General features: G+C 40.7%; 1 protein-coding gene across 1 annotated transcript; it reads left to right on the forward strand.

Annotated features, from left to right (window-relative positions):
- The first annotated feature begins 1,900 nt into the window (after positions 1–1,900).
- LOC148036833 (thioredoxin H-type-like) lies at positions 1,901–3,383 on the forward strand. Its single transcript, XM_087677191.1, has 3 exons — positions 1,901–2,461; positions 2,584–2,712; positions 2,916–3,383. The coding sequence occupies exons 1-3, from the start codon at positions 2,363–2,365 to the stop codon at positions 3,084–3,086; spliced, it is 399 nt and encodes a 132-aa protein (XP_087533317.1). The 5' UTR covers positions 1,901–2,362; the 3' UTR covers positions 3,087–3,383.
- The last annotated feature ends 14,407 nt before the right edge of the window (positions 3,384–17,790 follow it).

The following is a 17,790-nucleotide window of genomic DNA, read 5'->3' on the forward strand; positions in this document are numbered from 1 at the left end:
CAAAAGATACAATCTAGAATAAAGATTTTATTTAGATATCTGGAAAAGATGAGCCCTTCACAAAAAGGAGCTAAAAGTGTGGAGATCTATATCTATACTATTGATACTAGTATCTATACTATATTACAATTGAGAGATTTCACAAACCTTAAACTAATCCTATATGGCATGCATAGAATGCTCCCAAGCCTTCATGTATTCCAATGATAACACATTTTTGCCATATAACTCATATATCATCTATAAACTATCCTTCATTTTTTATGAGTCAAGAATGTAGCATGCAAGACCATTGCAAGCCCAAATTGTAGAAAAAGCTTTAGTCTTTTCACCACATAGTCATGACTTGTTACATGTGCAAAGGGGTAGCACTGATAGTATCATGCTATGTAGGTAATAGGGGATTTACCATATTTTGTGTTTTTGGTGAGTAGATTATTAGATTGGAGAACTTGACAAAGTCATTATTTTTATATTGCACCAAAGAATTTCACATGTGTACCTCCATTTGTTAGTCATAAGGTTAGGCACATTTATTAATTTAATCTTAATAAAGATAGAGTCTAGAATAGAGATTTTATTTAGATATCATAAAAATATGAGCCCTTCATAAAAAGTAGCTAAACATGTGGACATAATATCGTATTCTTGGGCATAAGGTCAACCAAATCAATAAATACATGTATTGAGAAGAGGCCATTCAATGTATGGGGGAGGAGACTATACCCAATTGATGAAGTGCTCTCCACTTGCATTTATCTCTCTATTTCCTTTCTCATGCTTCACTTATAAAAATTTTAGAAGCTCTAGAAAATGCTTGTCTACAATTTTGACATCACATCATTAAAAGAATGGTGATGCTAACTTGAAGGTAGTATTGCATTTCAACTTTAGTGACACCTGTGTCTATTAAGGATGAAGCTCCACTATCCCTTCCATGCACAATAAGTTGAGAAACAGGCCCCCATTGGAGTTTGGCTAGTGTTTATGGAAAACATTTCTTGAAGTCACAAAGACCTTCAATCTTAACAACCTGCAGGTTTTTTCCTTAGAACTTGCAAGTTGTTCATCATATTAGAACTAAAGTAGTCCTAAATTTTAAGATTAAAAACCTTCTCTCCAAAAACCTCATTTTGTCATGAACACTTGAGATGGACACTACATGATAGAGGTTTTGTGCTTGGTTGTGTGCAATGTTTAACAAAGATATAGGTCTAATGTAAAATGAATTGCAAAAGTTTCAAGAATATATTCAAAATTGAAAGAAGAAGTCTCAAATCAAACTTTGTAAGAAATTTAGCATAAGAATTATGACAAATATGTGTAATTTGATTCAAAAATCCCTTCAAAATTTTGGGTTAAAGGGTTTTGTATTTGCTATTGAAAAGGTTTTGGGTGAAGATTGGGACTCAAGTGGAGCTTTAGAGCCGGGACACACCTAGGTCACAAGTCCATAAAGTATAGGGAAATGGAGGTGGGGAACTGTAACTTGACCTTAAAAATTCTTGCAGGCCCACTGATCAACTAGTTTCATGCAACCTCACATGGAGTACATCGACTGATTGAAGTGATGACTACGTGGCGTGATATGATTGGATGTGTGAACGACGGACCGTTTTCTCTATCCTCTGGCATTGTGCAATTCCATTCTCTCTCATCAATTACACGTTGTCGACTTAGTCAATCGACGTGAGTGGGGCGCGGGTGTTGACCAACTTTGGAGCTTGGCAGCTTGCACGAGGTAGCTACTAGCCACTCGCGAGTCGCGATGTGAGAAATTGGGTAGGTAGTAGGTACGTAGATATTATTCTAGGATGTCGATCTTTCTTTTAATTTTTAAAAAATAAGGTTGGCAACCAACTCCCAATGTTGCCACCACTAGGCTGGAGACGCGGTGTGCTTGTAATTAATTCTGAGGGAAGCGCCCGGTGGCGATTCATCCGTTGCATGGCGGAAAAAGATACGTAGAGGTTCAGAACTATCCTAAAAGGGAACTATAGGTAATGAGGATAGATGATGTGATGAAATTATTGTACGGGACAGTGGGCTCTCTCTTGAATCACTCCCACGCAGGTCGAGTCCCGTATCAGCTGAAGGTCACACATGATGAGAGAGAGAGAGACAGAGAGAGGGCTGGGACTCGGGGAGGGGGGATTCTCACTCGCGGTGTCCGCTGAAGTTTTAAGTCCAGAGAGAGAGAGAGAGAGAGAGAGTGTGTGTGTGTGTGTACAGGGAACTCTGACTCGCACCAAGCTGAAGCTCAAGCAAACACTGTGAGACTAGCGACTGGCCCTGTGTGTGGCACCAGTAGCTCTCATTAGCGCCAAGCTGAAGCTTACTTAGCTGAGCGAGAGCGCTCGCGATGGCATACACCACTGCCGACGACAACAACATTATCCAATGCCACAGCGGAGGATCTTGGATGGCCAAGCTCGAGGACTCCATCACACTCGATCAACTGGTGAGTCCCCCCGCCCTTAAATGCTATGTAATCCCGCCGTGTCTGCACAGCTCTATCGACGTACACTCTCTATGCGTCTCTTTAATTATTCTCCATATCCTTGCTGCCATTCCTGTGTGAAGGCCGTTACCTTGTACTATGCAAACTGGAGTGATGCTTCCAAGACCATGTACCAATCCATGGCAGAGCTTGCCAAGGCACAGACCCCATCAGGTGTCATGTTTCTGAAGGTTGACATCGATGAAGCTAAGGTAATTAGTGTTTCTGCCTCTCTGTAATCTCGGGAATGTCTGCATCATTAGGGTCCTAAGACAGAATGCCTGAGGGCATGGCACAAGGACATCTGGTTGGCCGCGGTACAATTATCATTTTGATGATGGCGATGGCCTGTAACACACGCTTGATTTTGTCGATGAAGCTGATGGGATGACGAATATTGGGGTTGCTGCCGCAGGATATCTCTGCGCGCATGGGCATTCGCACCGTGCCCACCCTGCTGTTTGTGCAGAAAGGCAAGGAAGTGGAGAGGGTGAATCGCTTGATAGACATGGACGTCCTCCATCAGAAGATCTTGTCAAATCTGGCGCAGCAACAACCGCTTCCACCTACAGACCGCTTCTTCTAATCCTTGATTTTTTTGAACCCTTAAAATGAAATCGACCACGGGCTCGTGAGAACGGTTGTTTTAGTCTTCAGGACTTTGGTAGGAGCAAAAGATTGTCCTTACAATTAAGGATGATATGATGTGTATTAATCGCTATTTGGCATAGTTCCAAACAATTAAGGATTTTATGATGTGTATTAATCGCTGTTTGGCATAGTTCCAAAATACTATGCACAATTTCTAGATTCAAGGTAAACATTACGTTGCCATGCGCAAAATGCCTCTCACGGGAAACTTACCAAAATATGCGTGTTTTTTTTAGTGAAAATTCTTGAAAAGACAAGTGCTAGTAAAGAAAGATGAGAATCCACATCTACTTTTATCTTTGGACTAGAAAACAATAGGCACTCCTAGCTTAGTTGTAGTCCTAACAAAGAGTCATTGAGGCAAGTTCTTGCATCTAACTAGGAGATTGATGATCTAGTTCATAGTCCAATTGACAAAGGGCAAAACCTAGGCCTCCTTATTGCAGTCATCTTGGTTTAAGAGTTTCTTTTAATACATAATTCTTGTTTTGGATGCTTTATACTCCAAGTTTAAATTAGGTATTCAGAGAACAAGGATATGAGCAGGTGGAACCAAGTTTAGTCTTTCCACACCCAAAGCAGAGAAGGAGAATAAAGTAATAATGTCCCCACTGTGTGACTTTTACTATTAAAAGGTCTAATATTATGAGATGTGTGGATTATGGTGCAATAGTATTAAGAAAGTGTTTTTATTGAAGAAAAGTGATTTATTAGCACAAGTAAGCATTCTTGCATTGATAAACACTCAAGTGAATAGAGAAATTTAATCAATATATTTAAAAGATGAAAATTTCATTAGAATGGGATGTTTAATGCTAAAAGTAACTGAAATTGGCTACGTGAATGCACTTGTTATATATCTATGGCTTTATGCTATGACATACCGATACTTGAGATGATATAGACTACTCTCATAGGAAACAATGAGAACATGCTTTCTATGTGATATAATATTAGGAAAAATAAGAAAAAATAGTAGGAAGGAAAAGAGACTAGTGTGGTTATGGAGAAAATAAGAAGGATGGAAAATAATTGGCTTTTGGTAGTGTATCACATACAAAATGAAAGTCCAATTAGCCTTTACTTTTTTTAAACGAAAAGCATATAGAAATTAGAGTAGCATGTTGTACTCTTATCTCTCTATTCTCTATGAAAAATTCTCTTTAAACAAGTTGAGACACAATTTGAATAAATCCCAACCCTTGTAATCATGTATCTTTTACTTGGAAAGGAGTATATAGGTGTGTTTGATTTGTTCTTGCAACAATTCTTGCATTTCACATTCCCTTGGTATTAAAAAATTTGTACTTGTTTTGTTGTTTAATGGCTCATGTCTAGATCAATTTGAGATAATATCACATTTTATTTTTATCCAAACTTAAGCCATAATATCATGCCAAGGCTCGAGTTATTCTTTAACATGTTGCATTTGAAACATTCTCATTTGAGGTATTCTCATTTCTTCAAAGCAACTTCAGATAATAATGAGAAGCTTGTGAGGATGACTCCAATTGAATCATCACAGAGGGAGATGGACATGACTTAATCATTATCAAAGAGGTACAATAGAGATGTCTATCACATCCATAACAAACTTTATATATACAAATGTTTAAGGAGATGGTCAAATCTATATTAAAGAGAGATAGGTGAGATGTACATTATCTTCACAAGGATCTTGATCATGAGTATACTCTAAGTAAGATAAATAAATCTTGTATTTTGTTTTTTTCTTCTAAAGAATTATTCGAAAATTTGTAGGAGAGGGGGGTGTAGCTAGTGGGGATCGAGAATTGCATCACAATAAAATCTTAAAGTGGTCAAGAAGAAGAAAAAGGAGAGTCCCATGTACCATATGTCAAGATTGTGGGAGAGAAGGAAGGAGTCTCACTTGCAACTTTTTCACTTACACAATGGGGGAATACACACAAAGGTGGAGGCTGAAAATAGTTTTCCTCTTCTTAGTTGTGTAAGCCAAAAGAACTCTCATACAAAGAAATAGAAGAACCCTATATATGGGTCTCAAACCAAACTCAACTAACTAAGGTGGCATACTAACTGAACCACGAACTAGAGTAGATAAGGATAGCTGTCATCTAGCTATTATTCATGGGTGGTACCAACCGCATCTGCAACTAACAAGTCGGTGACATAAATGCACAACGGTCACCCTGGCATATCACGAGTGGAGCTCGATATCTCAACACTCCCCCTCGAGCTCAATCCCAATTCCTGCACACCAAGCAGGTCTCTGAACTTGCGCAGCTTCTCTGCGCCCAATGCCTTCGTGAATATGTCAGCTACCTGATCCTCTGTGCTGACATAAACTAGATCAAAAAGACCTAGTAAAACCCTCTCCCGCACATAGTGATAATGCACCTCAATGTGCTTTGTTCTAGCATGATATATTGGGTTATTTTCCAAGTGTATACTACTCATGTTGTCACAATAAATGACAACTGGCCCATCTGTAGGTTGATGCATATCATAAAGTAGCTTATGCAACCAAGCTACCTCACATGCAGCCATTGCTGCACCCCTGTACTCAGCCTCTATGCTCGACAAGGCAACTGTAGGCTGTTTCTTGCTGCTCCAAGTGACTGCAGCACTTCCAAAAGAGAACAAATATCTACTGGTAGATCGTCTATCAGAAATACTACCAGCCCAATTAGCATCAGTGTATCCATGCAACTGTATATGAATCCCAGTCTCATAAAATAGTCCATACTGCAATGTGAACTTCACATACTTGAGTATGCGTCTAGTCGCATCCAAATGCAGTTTCCTTGGAGCCTGCATAAACTGACTTACCAATCCAATAGCATAGCTCAAATCTGGCCTGGTAATAGTCATATAAATCAAACTTTCTACTATGAGCCTCTACATAGTAGACTCTTCCAGAAGCTCACCTGTATCTGTGCTCAGCTTCACATTCTGCTTCAAAGGAACTGAAATAGGCTTACAGCCTGTCATCCCATATTTGGACAGCATGTCCAATCCATACTGCCTCTGCAAGAGGCATACTTGGTGATCTTATCACCTCAATGCCCAAGAAATAACGCAGCTCTCCCAAATCCTTCATCTTAAACTTCTACTTTAATAGCATTTTCACGTGAAGGATATCTTCATCACTTTCACTTGTGATAATCAAATCATCAACATAAATGACAAGCAGCATAATACCTTTCTCTATTTTTCTCACATAAAGTGAGAAATCTGCCTTGGAAATCTGAAAGCCAATAGTGACAAGATACTGTCCTATCTTGTCAGACCATGCTCTAGATGCTTGTTTCAAGCCATACAAGGCTTTCTTCAACCTGCAAACAAACTCAGGATGAATAGTATGCACATAACCTGGTGGCTGCTCCATATAGACCTCTTCTTGCAAATCACCATGCAAGAAGGCATTCTTTACATCCATCTGATGTAAAGACCATCCCTTTGATGCAGCCATAGCAATGACTGCTCTTACAGTTGCCATCCTTGAAACCGGACTGAATGTTTCTTCATAATCAATGCCATATGTTTGTGTGTACCCCTTGACTACTAATCTTGCCTTATATCTGTTCATAGAACCATCTGCATTGTGCTTCACCTTATAAACCCACTTACAACCAATTGCATTCTTATCTTTAGGCAAAGGTACCAATTCCCATGTAGCATTTTCTTCCAAAGCATCCATTTCTTCATCCATGGCTTTCTCCCATTTTTCTTTTCCCATGGCTTGCTCAAAAGAAATGGGTTCTGGTTCGTGTATCACTTTGACTATATAGGCATAGTGAATGGCTGTAAATCCATCATATTTCAGCCTATCCACAGGATACCTAGCTCTGGTAGACCTACGCAAAGTCACTTTCAGGTGCTCTCAAAACATCCCTGGTCTTCCTTACTCCAGGTGTAACAATAGAAGGAATACCCAACTCATGATCAATTCTCTGTTCTGAGCCACTGGATTCACCATCCACATAAGAGTGACCTGCATTCACATCAAACATGGGCTGATCTACCTTCTCTTTTCCTTTTCGTGATACCTACATACCACTATCTGCATTGCTTTGAGAAGATTCTCCTGATCTCAATCTGCCTGTCCATGGCGAAGAATGTGAACCACTGCTAGAGGACAATCCAGGTCCACTAATATCTTGTGACTGCTACTGTGAATTCTGTGCAGGATTGCCATTTTGTGCATCTACATTATCAATCACATTTACTGGTTTATTCCAGCTACTCATCTCATAAAAAATAACATCTCTGCTCACTGTAAACTTACGAGTAGAGGGGTTATAGCATCTATACCCTTTCTGCTATGCAGAGAGTAACCAATAAAGATGCACTTCTCAGCTTTTGGATCCAACTTGGATCTCAACTCATCTGGCACATGAACATAGGCAATGCAACCAAAAATTTTCAAATGAGAAATATCTGGTTTCCTACCAGTATACCTCTCCTCTGGAGTCATGCCATGTATTGCTACAGTGGGAGTCCTGTTCATTATGTAGACTGCTGTAGCAACTGCTTCAGCCCAATAAAAATCTGGCATGTCTTTTTCATTGAGCATGGTACGAGATACCTCTCCAATATGCCTGTTTTTTCTTTCTACAATTCCATTTTGTTGTGGGTTATGACTACATGAATATTGTTGCTTTATGCCATGCTCCTGCAAGAACTTTGTAAACTCATTTGAGAGGTACTCTCCCCCTCCATCTGACCTTACGCATTTTATTTGCAAACCTGTTTCTTTTTCAACCATAGCTTTAAGAGTTTTGAACTGGCCAAAAACTTCACTTTTCTTTTTCATAAAATATACCCAAACATTTTTGCTATAGTCATCAATAAAAGTGACAAAATAATGACAACCTCCAATAGATGCAGCTTTAGTAGTCCGTACATTAGAGTGGATTAATTCCAATGGCTTCTTACTCTCTTGAACATGTCTAGGAAATGGTTTCCTTGTCTATTTTCCAAATTGACAGGCTTCACATACCTTATGCATTTCTGCAACCTTGAATTTAGGCAATCCTACAACAATATTTTGGGCTTGCATTGATTTAAGTCACTGTAGATTAACATGACCAATGCGTTTATGCCAGATATCAATATCTGCAACTACACCGGTCCCATGTGCAAACATTGCTGCACTCAATTCAGGCATGTCTGCATCCAACGTAAACATTCTGCCCTTCTTCTTTCCTTTTGTTATCAAGTGACCTTTATTTTTCATATCCTCAACAAAGCATCCATGGGGATTAAATCTGACCTACAAGCCCTGCTCAACCATTTGACCAACAGAAACCAGATTCTTGGTGATATTCGGGACATGAAATACATCTGACAGGTATTTCTTTTTCCCATCCTGCATAGACAAAGGAAATTTTCCAATCTGCACAATAGGATGTGTAGTATCATCACCAGTCTCCACAAATCCTAGTTTTTCCATTTTCCTTGCATCCTGCATCCATTCTACATGACCTGTCATGTGGTTTGACGCACCTGAGTCAACATACCACACTTCGTTGCTTTCTTCTGCACTTGTCACAGAATTTTTCATGTGATGCATCATAAAAAAATACTCATTTCTATCATCACCCTGTCTACTAGAAGATGCATAATTCCCTTGTTACAATTTTCCATTCATGATGTCATTCTGCTTTTTATAGCAATCTTTAGCCATATGACCCATTTTACCACAGTAGTAGCATTCAACATTGATGTCTGCATTTTGGCCTCTTTGCCATCCACCATGACCTCTTTGGCTCTCTCTGCTTCTAGAGTTACCACATCCTCCTCCATAGGACTGGTTTTCTTAAGTTTGCTGCATATTCTGATTTTTACCCAGTCTCCAGATCGGCCTCCTCTACCTCTGCCTCTACCTTTTCCAGCATTTGAGTAGAACACAGTTTCTTTTGAAGCTCCTTCTGAAGAAGATGCACCACCATTTCTCTGCTCCTTAGAAATTAGAAGAGCAATCAACTCCTCAAAATCAGGAAATCTTTCACGAACGAAAATGGATGTTCGAAACTGTGCATAATCCTTTCCTAGACCATTCAAGGTCACCGAAACTAGATCATCATCTTCCACTGGCGACCCAATGGAAGCAAGTGTATCTGCAATCTTCTTCACCTTCATGTGGTAGTCATTGATGCTCATACTTTCTCTTTGCACATTGTGCAACTCTTGCTTGAGCTGCATTTTCCTGGCTTGCGTATTTGTGCTATACATTTTTGACAAAGTATCCCATGCCTCCTTTGGCGTACTTGCATCGTGAATATGCACAATCATAGAGTTTGAAATACTGATAGACAGCTAGTACATAACTTTTTTGGCTCTCTCATGCCATTCTTTAAATGCCTGCATTTGCTATTGATTGGGAACATTAGAAAGAACTGGTTCTTCTTCATTTCTTGCAACAAATTCCCAATATCCTTTTCCCATAAGGAAATTCGTCATTCTAAACTTCCATGCTTGGAAGTTGTTCTTGTCAAGCTTTTCAGTGACAATCTGTGAAAGAGAATCAGACGCCATTACAGAACACTGCAAAAAATTCTGTCACTGCACAAAACACAGCTTCAGCCTCACAAGGGCAAATCTGCAAAACTGACGAAAGTGGTACTTGACTACACAGTCACTTCCTAGTGACGATTTTGCATCAACAGGCAACAATGATGATTCTGTAACTCCCAATGTCTCTGCGCACAGGCATACGATGCAATTTTTACAGTAACTTTCCACCGACCTGTAGAACAATGGTCGCACAGCATAAAACAGGGCCTTTTCTTAAGTGTGTGCAGAAACCTTCCGCCTCCAAAACAGGCCCCGAAATGGCCTCAAATAAAAAAAATAGAGCAACGGGAGCTAAAGCCTTTTTCCGCAGCATATATTGCCCTCTTACTACACCGCGAAGGGTGTCTCAATCTGAGACAATGCACTCTTGCACTTTTCGGCTGTGCTATCTGCAGAGACTTGCTCCCAAAACAGAAAAATAAAAGCAACACTGGTCCTCTTACCAGAACACCGCGAACTTGGTTTGCTTTCTTGAGCTCCTTACCACGAACAAGGCTCTGATACCATGTCAAGATTGTGGGAGAGAAGGAAGGAGTCTCACTTGTAGCTTTCTCACTTACACAATGGGGGAATACACACAAAGGTGGAGGTTGAAAACAGTTTTCCTCTTCTTAGTTATGTAAGCCAAAAGAACTCTCATACAAAGAAATAGAAGAACCCTATATATGGGTCTCAAACCAAATTCAACTAACTAAGGTGGCATACTAACTGAACCAGGAATTAGAGTAGATAAGGATAGCTATCATCTAGCTATTATTCATGGGCAGTGTAACAACAGCATCTGCAACTAACAAGTCGGTGACATAAATGCACAACGGTCACCCTGGCATATCACTAGCGGAGCTTGATATCTCAACACCATAGTGTAGTGCTCGATCCCGCTTTTGGTGCCATAGATAACAACACCACCAACGATGCTCAACCCGGCCTGGTTCCATAGATAGCAACACCACCACAAGTGCATCTACAAGAGGATCAAAAGGAGTGATGTCTACCATAGCCCCACCAAAAAAAACATGTAGTTTCTATTGATGAGTAGAGGGCTAGGTTTCTCTCTAAATCATGCCAAAACACCAACAATTTTTTATTGTTATTGCATGATGCAAATCAAAGGTGGGGGAAAAATCCCTTCAAGAAGGTGCCATTAATGAAAGCATAGGGCAAATCCCTCTAATGAGAGTGTCCTATGAGATTGGCATCATGGCACTAGTCCATGTCTTGGAGTGGCGGGGTCAAAGAAATTAGCAGATAACAAATTGTAAGCTAACTTTTTGGGCCCTAAGCATACATATCCATGTGCAAATGCCGAAATAGGCCAAGTTTTTCCATTAGGATCACTTGAAATCTTGTAGCCTCACAAGATCCTTAGAAGGTTGCCAAAAAATGCATACTAAAGTAAGCAAACTAGGACCAGCTATATAGATCCCTTTGTTGGCAACATGTCAAAAAATATTCATACCCTAAGCACTTGACTACTTTTCTTATTGTAGGGTCAATGAATTCGTAAAGATAAAAGAACTATGGTTTGTCCCTAAGGTTCTTAAAAAAAAGAAACCCTATGCTTAAAAGATCTAAAACGGATTATTCCATCGCAGGACTTGCGTAGCAAGTACGAAATCATTTAGTCTTGTGATTGATTCACAAGGTGAAAGGATAAAAACCCTCATCAAGGATGACAGATCCCTACACAAGTTATCTTGCAAAAGGACGTATTTTTGGATATCCTTCTAAATAAGGAATGTTGTAAACCTGAAACTAGCATATCTAAGGAACTTTAGGGTTGACCAAGTTGGGTTAATAAGGTACGCCCTACACCGGAATGTAAAAGATCTTGCCAATTTACAAGACACCTTGGGAACGAGTGTTGATACACTCAAAAGGAAAGAACACTTCCTTTGCCAAACAACTCGGTTGATTAACGGAAATGTTTGTGCTTGCTAGAGATTTTAGGGCTCTGTTTGAATTATGAATTACAAATTAAATGAGTACCTATACTTCAGGTTAAAGGCCTGAAGGGAGAGGCAGCTTCAGTTACCCCCGACTGCCTGCCTGACCCTAACCAATGGGGTTGTTGACCGCGCCGGGAATGTGGACCGAACCCACTGCGAGAGGTCTCTCCGTTGAGTTCTACTTGGAGCAGGAGGACGCTTGGGTGCCAGGGGGGCTCTGGCCGTAAATCCCTCGCCTTTGGGGTCCTTCACAAGAGGCTAATGTGACTCGGGATTGGATCTCGAGGCCCGCATACTAGTTTACGGGCGGAAGCTTGGAATAGTGATCCCTGGAGATTACTGGATAGCCTTCGGGAGAATTATGGACAAGCCTATGGGTGGAACTCCTTGTATTTCAAAGATAAAATGATGAAATGTTAAAGGAACTTGCTTGATATTGTTTTTCTATGTCACGTGATAAGATTACGCGAAGGAACCAGTGCTTAACAGGGTTAATTAAAGAAGCTGATTGTTATATGTCAAATTAATGTGTTAGATAATTACATAACTAAAACAAACCGAGGAAAGTGCGGAGGATGGGCCATGGGTCCGTCCTACGGTTGGGTGGTCCCGGTTAGCTAGGAACTTTTCTAAAAAATCTCGAAGAACAGCGAATGATCATCATCATCAAAACGAATAAGGAGAACGATGACCTAGAGTTACGTCTTACCTGATTTACGCTGTTTTAGGGGAACGGAATGGAACTATGCATTATGGAAGAGAGGTTGAGCTTTGCATCCCTCTCGTTTCCCATTCTCCTTAAACCAAGTGCAGCGTGAATCCGCTTCGGACTTGGCGTTTCTGCGTAAAGTAGTTCGCTCGGGTCTGATGCTAGTTACTGTTAGCTAATGACCAATCAGGAAAACCCTAATTCCGGTCAATCCTAAGTGGGAACGGCCAGGATACTTCCGCTACGTGGCAGACGCGGAAAGACCTAGATCGCAAAACCCGTAACATTCCATGGGAGTGTCGGGCGGAGTTTTCTAGACAGCCTTTCCGATGGACTGCTAAGACATGTCCTGGATGATACTAGGGAACACGTTACAGTTGGTATCAGAGCCGACCAACAACGGAATTGTTTTTATGAGATCTCAATAGAATGAAGTAAAGAAATTGTTGTTGTCCAAACATTTTCTCATCTTCAATGCTGTCTTGCAGAACTATGAAGCGTGGAACAAGTTTTTGGTATTTCGGGTCATGTTTATGACTGCAATGCATTCTCCCCTTTATAGACAAAGAATTGGGATGATGAACATCCTGGAGCAGATTTATAATCCATCACCTTTATACATAGAACGAAGATGGACGGGGTCTTCAGGAATCTACTATATAGCCGCCCACCGGTTTGCTTATCTACAGACCAACCTAAAGAGGATCAAGTGGTTGGAAGACTTGAAAGTCGTGAAGCTGTTCATTTTTGTGGAAGCTCACGTAAATTCGACTTTACATATTCAAGGTTGGAGGGTTGAAATGAACTCATATGTATATGAGGAAGTAACCCGTGTAATCCCAACTGACAGGATTAAAGTGTTGGGCCGCCATGAGAAGTATGGATTCCAACGGAAAGGGTATCCTGAACTTCCAATGAACTATCGATTCCTAAAGATCCATGACCCAAAACCCTACTATTACACAGTTCCTGTAGACAAATGCAATACAACGTTGTTCTCCCCAAACTGAATGTAATACGAAATGTCGTATTAAAAAAGGCTATGCCCATGTAAATACAAATAAAGACTTATTTTTATCAATATCTGGCTGTGCATAAGAGTTGTTAAAAAGTTAAGTAGCTACATTGTTTACGAGATAGTTGAACTAAAAATGAAAAGCTAACGTCGATTATCATATAATAAATGTTAAGAAAACTTTTATCCAGGCACAACCCTAGGTACAAGCTCCAAATTGGCCTCCTACATCAAGTACTGCTGTGACCCACGAGAAGAAGTTCCTCCTCAAGCAGATAAATCCACCCGAGTTTGACGGGAGAGGCAGATTTGTCCAGGTTGATGCTGAAATTTCGATTGAATCTATGGAGGATTACTTTGAAGCAGTTGGTACTGCACCTACCAATCAGGCCATGCTTGCCAAGTTAAAGCTCACCGGCAAAGCTAGAGACTTTGGTGAAAGCAATGGTGCAGGGATCAAGGGATTTTAGAGGGGTCGGTTACCTGGGAGAAGTTGAAGAAAGCCGTGCATGGAAGATATTAATCATGTATCATTATGAAGTTTTGCTCTGATACCAACTGTAACGTGCCCGCTCCTCAAATCGCGGGACACGCCTTAGTAGTCCATCGAGAGATATATCTAGAAGACGCCGCCCGGCACTCTCAAGGAATGACAGGGGGTTCGCCAACTAGGGTCTCTCGAGTCTGCCCCGCAACGGAATTTATCCGTCCATTTCCATTAGGATCAACCTGAAGTCTGGGTTCCTTGTAATTGGGTCTTCCTAACAACCTTCTAGCATCGGCCTGCAATTGCTCCACTTTGCGCAGACGCAACTAGGCCAAAGCAGACTCATACCACACTTGGTTCAAAGATAATGGGAAACGAGAGGCATGCATCGCTTGACCTCTCTGCCCGTAGGGAATAGTCCCATTCTGGTCCCCTAAAACGGTATGAACTAGGGTTCTAACCAACATTCTCCAAGGTCAGCTCGAATTTTCCTAATATTCCTCATTAACATTTCCTTTGAGGAAATCTCTCGGCTAACCGAGACCACCCTTCCGTAGGATAGACCCATCGGTCACATCCACCATGGTTCCCTCGGGGGTTGTTTTAGTTATCTAATTACCTACCACATTATGTTTGACACATAAAAGCAGCTTACTTAATTAACCTGTTAATCATAGGTTCCTTTAGGTAATTTAGGCCACTGACACGAAGACAAGATAAAACACTTTCTTAACTTATCTTCAGATTAATGTTTGTCTCCCGCCCATATAGGAGAATTAAGTGTTCCTTTCTGCCTCCACAGAAAAATCATTCTGTCTCCCGAAAATAAAACCCGAAGGTTTATCCTACCAAGATTCCGCCTTGTAACTAGTATCAAGGCCTCGAGATCCCATCTTAAGTCACGTACAACACTTGTGTAGGGTCCGGAGGCATTGGGATTTACGGCAAGATCCCCCATTGGCACCCAAGCGTCCTCCTATACCAAGTAATTTCCATGGAGAGACCTCTCGGGGTGGGCTTGGTCCACATTCCTGACACAGATTCATAACCCCCTTGGTTAGGTTTTGGTGGTTCGCGGGGGTAGCTACCGCCATCCTTCCTTAATTAACCCTTTAGGAAATCAACCACAGCTGAAGAAACCAGCCTAATAACATTTACTAGGGAAAACATCCCTTTTGTTCCCATGGCAATTTATCCTTACAATTCCCGCCATGAAAATATAATCACTTGGATATTCATCCAAAACCACAACCAATCCTTAAGTATCCTTTCGGGAACAATCAAGCTAAAACAACTAGCCTAACATCCATCCTTTTCTTTCCATGGCAATCAATCATCACAGACCCAGCCATGAAATCATCAACCACACCCCACTTGGGTTAACACCCAAAACCACATTAACAAACAGTTGAATGCACAACCTCTTGCTTCAAGGCATCGCAATCCCATTGCATGCACAACCAGAATTTAACTTGGATGTATTAAAACACTTTTATAACCTTTTCAAACAACCAAGCATAACTTGGGTCAACAATCCATCTTTATCAAGATCAACCTTTGTTAAAACCATTTCAATAGTTCCTAGCAACATGCTTAGCATGAATCAACTACCCTAAAGTTCTCTCTCCCCCTTGGGTTAGGGCTTCGCAAGGTCGATTTAACAAGTTCCTTCTAGATCCTTTAAATGAACTAAGTGATTTCATCTTGACCTTTATTAATCTTGGCTACCTATTTAGGGTAGAAGGTCAAGCCAATTCCTAGAGTAGTTATCTAATATCTGTTGAGATGACAAGCTCAACACATGTGGACATTAATGATGGACTGCCTGGTTAGATGGATCCACACGTCTACACTTAGCACATCGATGGTCATTATGACTCTCACATGGCCACTGACTCATTACTTATTATATTCAGGTTGTTACACCTATTTACAGCTGGTATAGTTATAGCGTCAGTCGACTAGTGTAGTCAGTTATACATTATTTGACTTAGTAGGCCACTTTCCTTTATGTTGTATCTTATCTATACTTTGTGTACATTGTAAATTGTGTGGAAGAAGAAGAAGAAACCAGAAAGAAAACGTTTTTGCCTCCATCTCTCTTCTTGTCTCTTGAGTGAGCTTCTCCTTGTGCATTCTGTGTGTGTTCGGCGTAGCATCTTGAGAAAATCCCCCCACCACGTGATTCTTGACATGGTATTAGAGCCGCACCACTGAGAGAGGTTGATTTTGAAGGCTAAAGTGAAGGAGAGGAGCCAAGGATTCGGGCAAGCAAGCAACGGGTAAGAAGCTGTTCCATTCTCTACTTATTCTCTTGGACAGTGCCTGTGGAGGTATCGGAAGCAAGGCAAAGCAAAAATCTCAGATTGCAGTGAGATTTGGTGTACGCGAAAAGCACTGTGTATTCTGCAAATCAATCATTTAGGGCTTTCCCGCTACTATTTTGGCCATTCAAGATCATTTCAGGCCCCTTTTAGACTCGCAAGGTTACGGACAGTAGTCCGAGGTATCCTACAATTTCAGCTGTGTCTGTGGTATACAGGTGCACAAGTTACAGATTTCAGATCTACAAGTTTGAAGGTGTTTACCAATGACTAAACAAAAGGTTTATCTGCAAACTGGTTTGCAGATTGCATGTATTGTTGAGCAGACAGTGAAAAAGGCTGTTTGGTGTATTGCTGTGCACTATAGGTCGAGGATTGCAAAAGATTTGCTTGCTGTTTGGTATTAGTTTTGTGATAATGGTAGAGAACAGTGGAAACCCCGTCATTGAGAAGCTCGACAAGAATAACTACCCTTCATGGAAGTTTCTTGTCGCGAACTTTCTTATTGGAAAAGGCCTCTACGAGTTTGTTTCAGGAGAAGAAAAGGAGCCGAAGGTGAGTGATCCTCCAACTACAAAAGAGACAAAGGCACGGAAGGAATGGAATGCAAAAGACAAAAAGGTCATGTATTGGCTGTCTGCAGTAATTGACAATAATATGCTAGGACATATTAGAAATGCAGAGAATTCATATGCAGCTTGGACCATACTTGAAAGTATGTTTTCTATAAATACAAAGGCACGAAAGATTCAACTCAAGCAAGAGTTAAATACATTGAAGAAAGGGAAGATGTCTATCAATGAGTATGCAATAAAGGTAAGGAGCATTGCAGATGCCTTGGCAGCGATTGATGCAATGCCCGATGATGATTATTTGGTGTCGTCTACCTTGGGTGGACTTAACAATTAAAAGGCTTTGAAGTCTTTTGTAACTTTTGTATATATCAGAAAGCCATTTCCAGATTTCGATGAGTTTGTCTCCCTTATGATCACTGAAGAGATCAACATGTAGAGTGAGACATCTGAAAAAAGTGGTGAAAAGGTCCAAGCTTTCTACTCCAGTTCAGGAAGGAGACGTGGCAGGTCCTCTTCAAGAGGTCGTGGTACAGGAAGTGGTAGTGACAACGAGCAAAACAGATTGAATCAGCGATTTGGTGATATGTAGGTTTCAAGAGGTCATGGTAACTTTAGAAGCAGGGGGAGCTTTAGAGGAAGAGGTGGATGGTAGAACAGAGGTTCTAACAACTCTAGTATTGTGTGTCATTACTGTGGCAAAACAGGTCATATTGCAGCCCAATGTTATGCTAAGAAAGATGATATTCGCAGTGGTAAGTTGCAACAAGGAAACTATGCATTGTCTTCACAACAGAATGAAGACAAAAATGAACATTTGTTTGTTATGCAGCATATGCTAAATGCTGTTACAGGAAAGGGAACACATGATGATATTTGGTATGTTGATTCAGGTGCATCCAATCATATGACCAGCCATGCAGAATGGTTTGGAGAGATGCAAGATTTGCAAAATATAGGTTATGTGCAGACGGTGATGATTCAAGACACCCAATTTCACACATTGAAAAAGTTCCCTTGTC

Source organism: Lygodium microphyllum, chromosome 4 (assembly GCF_053477565.2).
Source record: "Lygodium microphyllum isolate KBCC chromosome 4, Lygodium_microphyllum_v1.1.10, whole genome shotgun sequence".
NCBI lineage: Eukaryota > Viridiplantae > Streptophyta > Polypodiopsida > Schizaeales > Lygodiaceae > Lygodium > Lygodium microphyllum.

Bases quoted from the DNA above. Each gene is read 5' to 3' on its own strand.
- LOC148036833 (XM_087677191.1), top strand. From the start codon at position 2,363: ATGGCATACACCACTGCCGACGACAACAACATTATCCAATGCCACAGC. The intron at 2,462-2,583 runs GTGAGTCCCCCC...TCCTGTGTGAAG, and splicing joins CCATCACACTCGATCAACTG to GCCGTTACCTTGTACTATGC. The intron at 2,713-2,915 runs GTAATTAGTGTT...TTGCTGCCGCAG, and splicing joins TTGACATCGATGAAGCTAAG to GATATCTCTGCGCGCATGGG.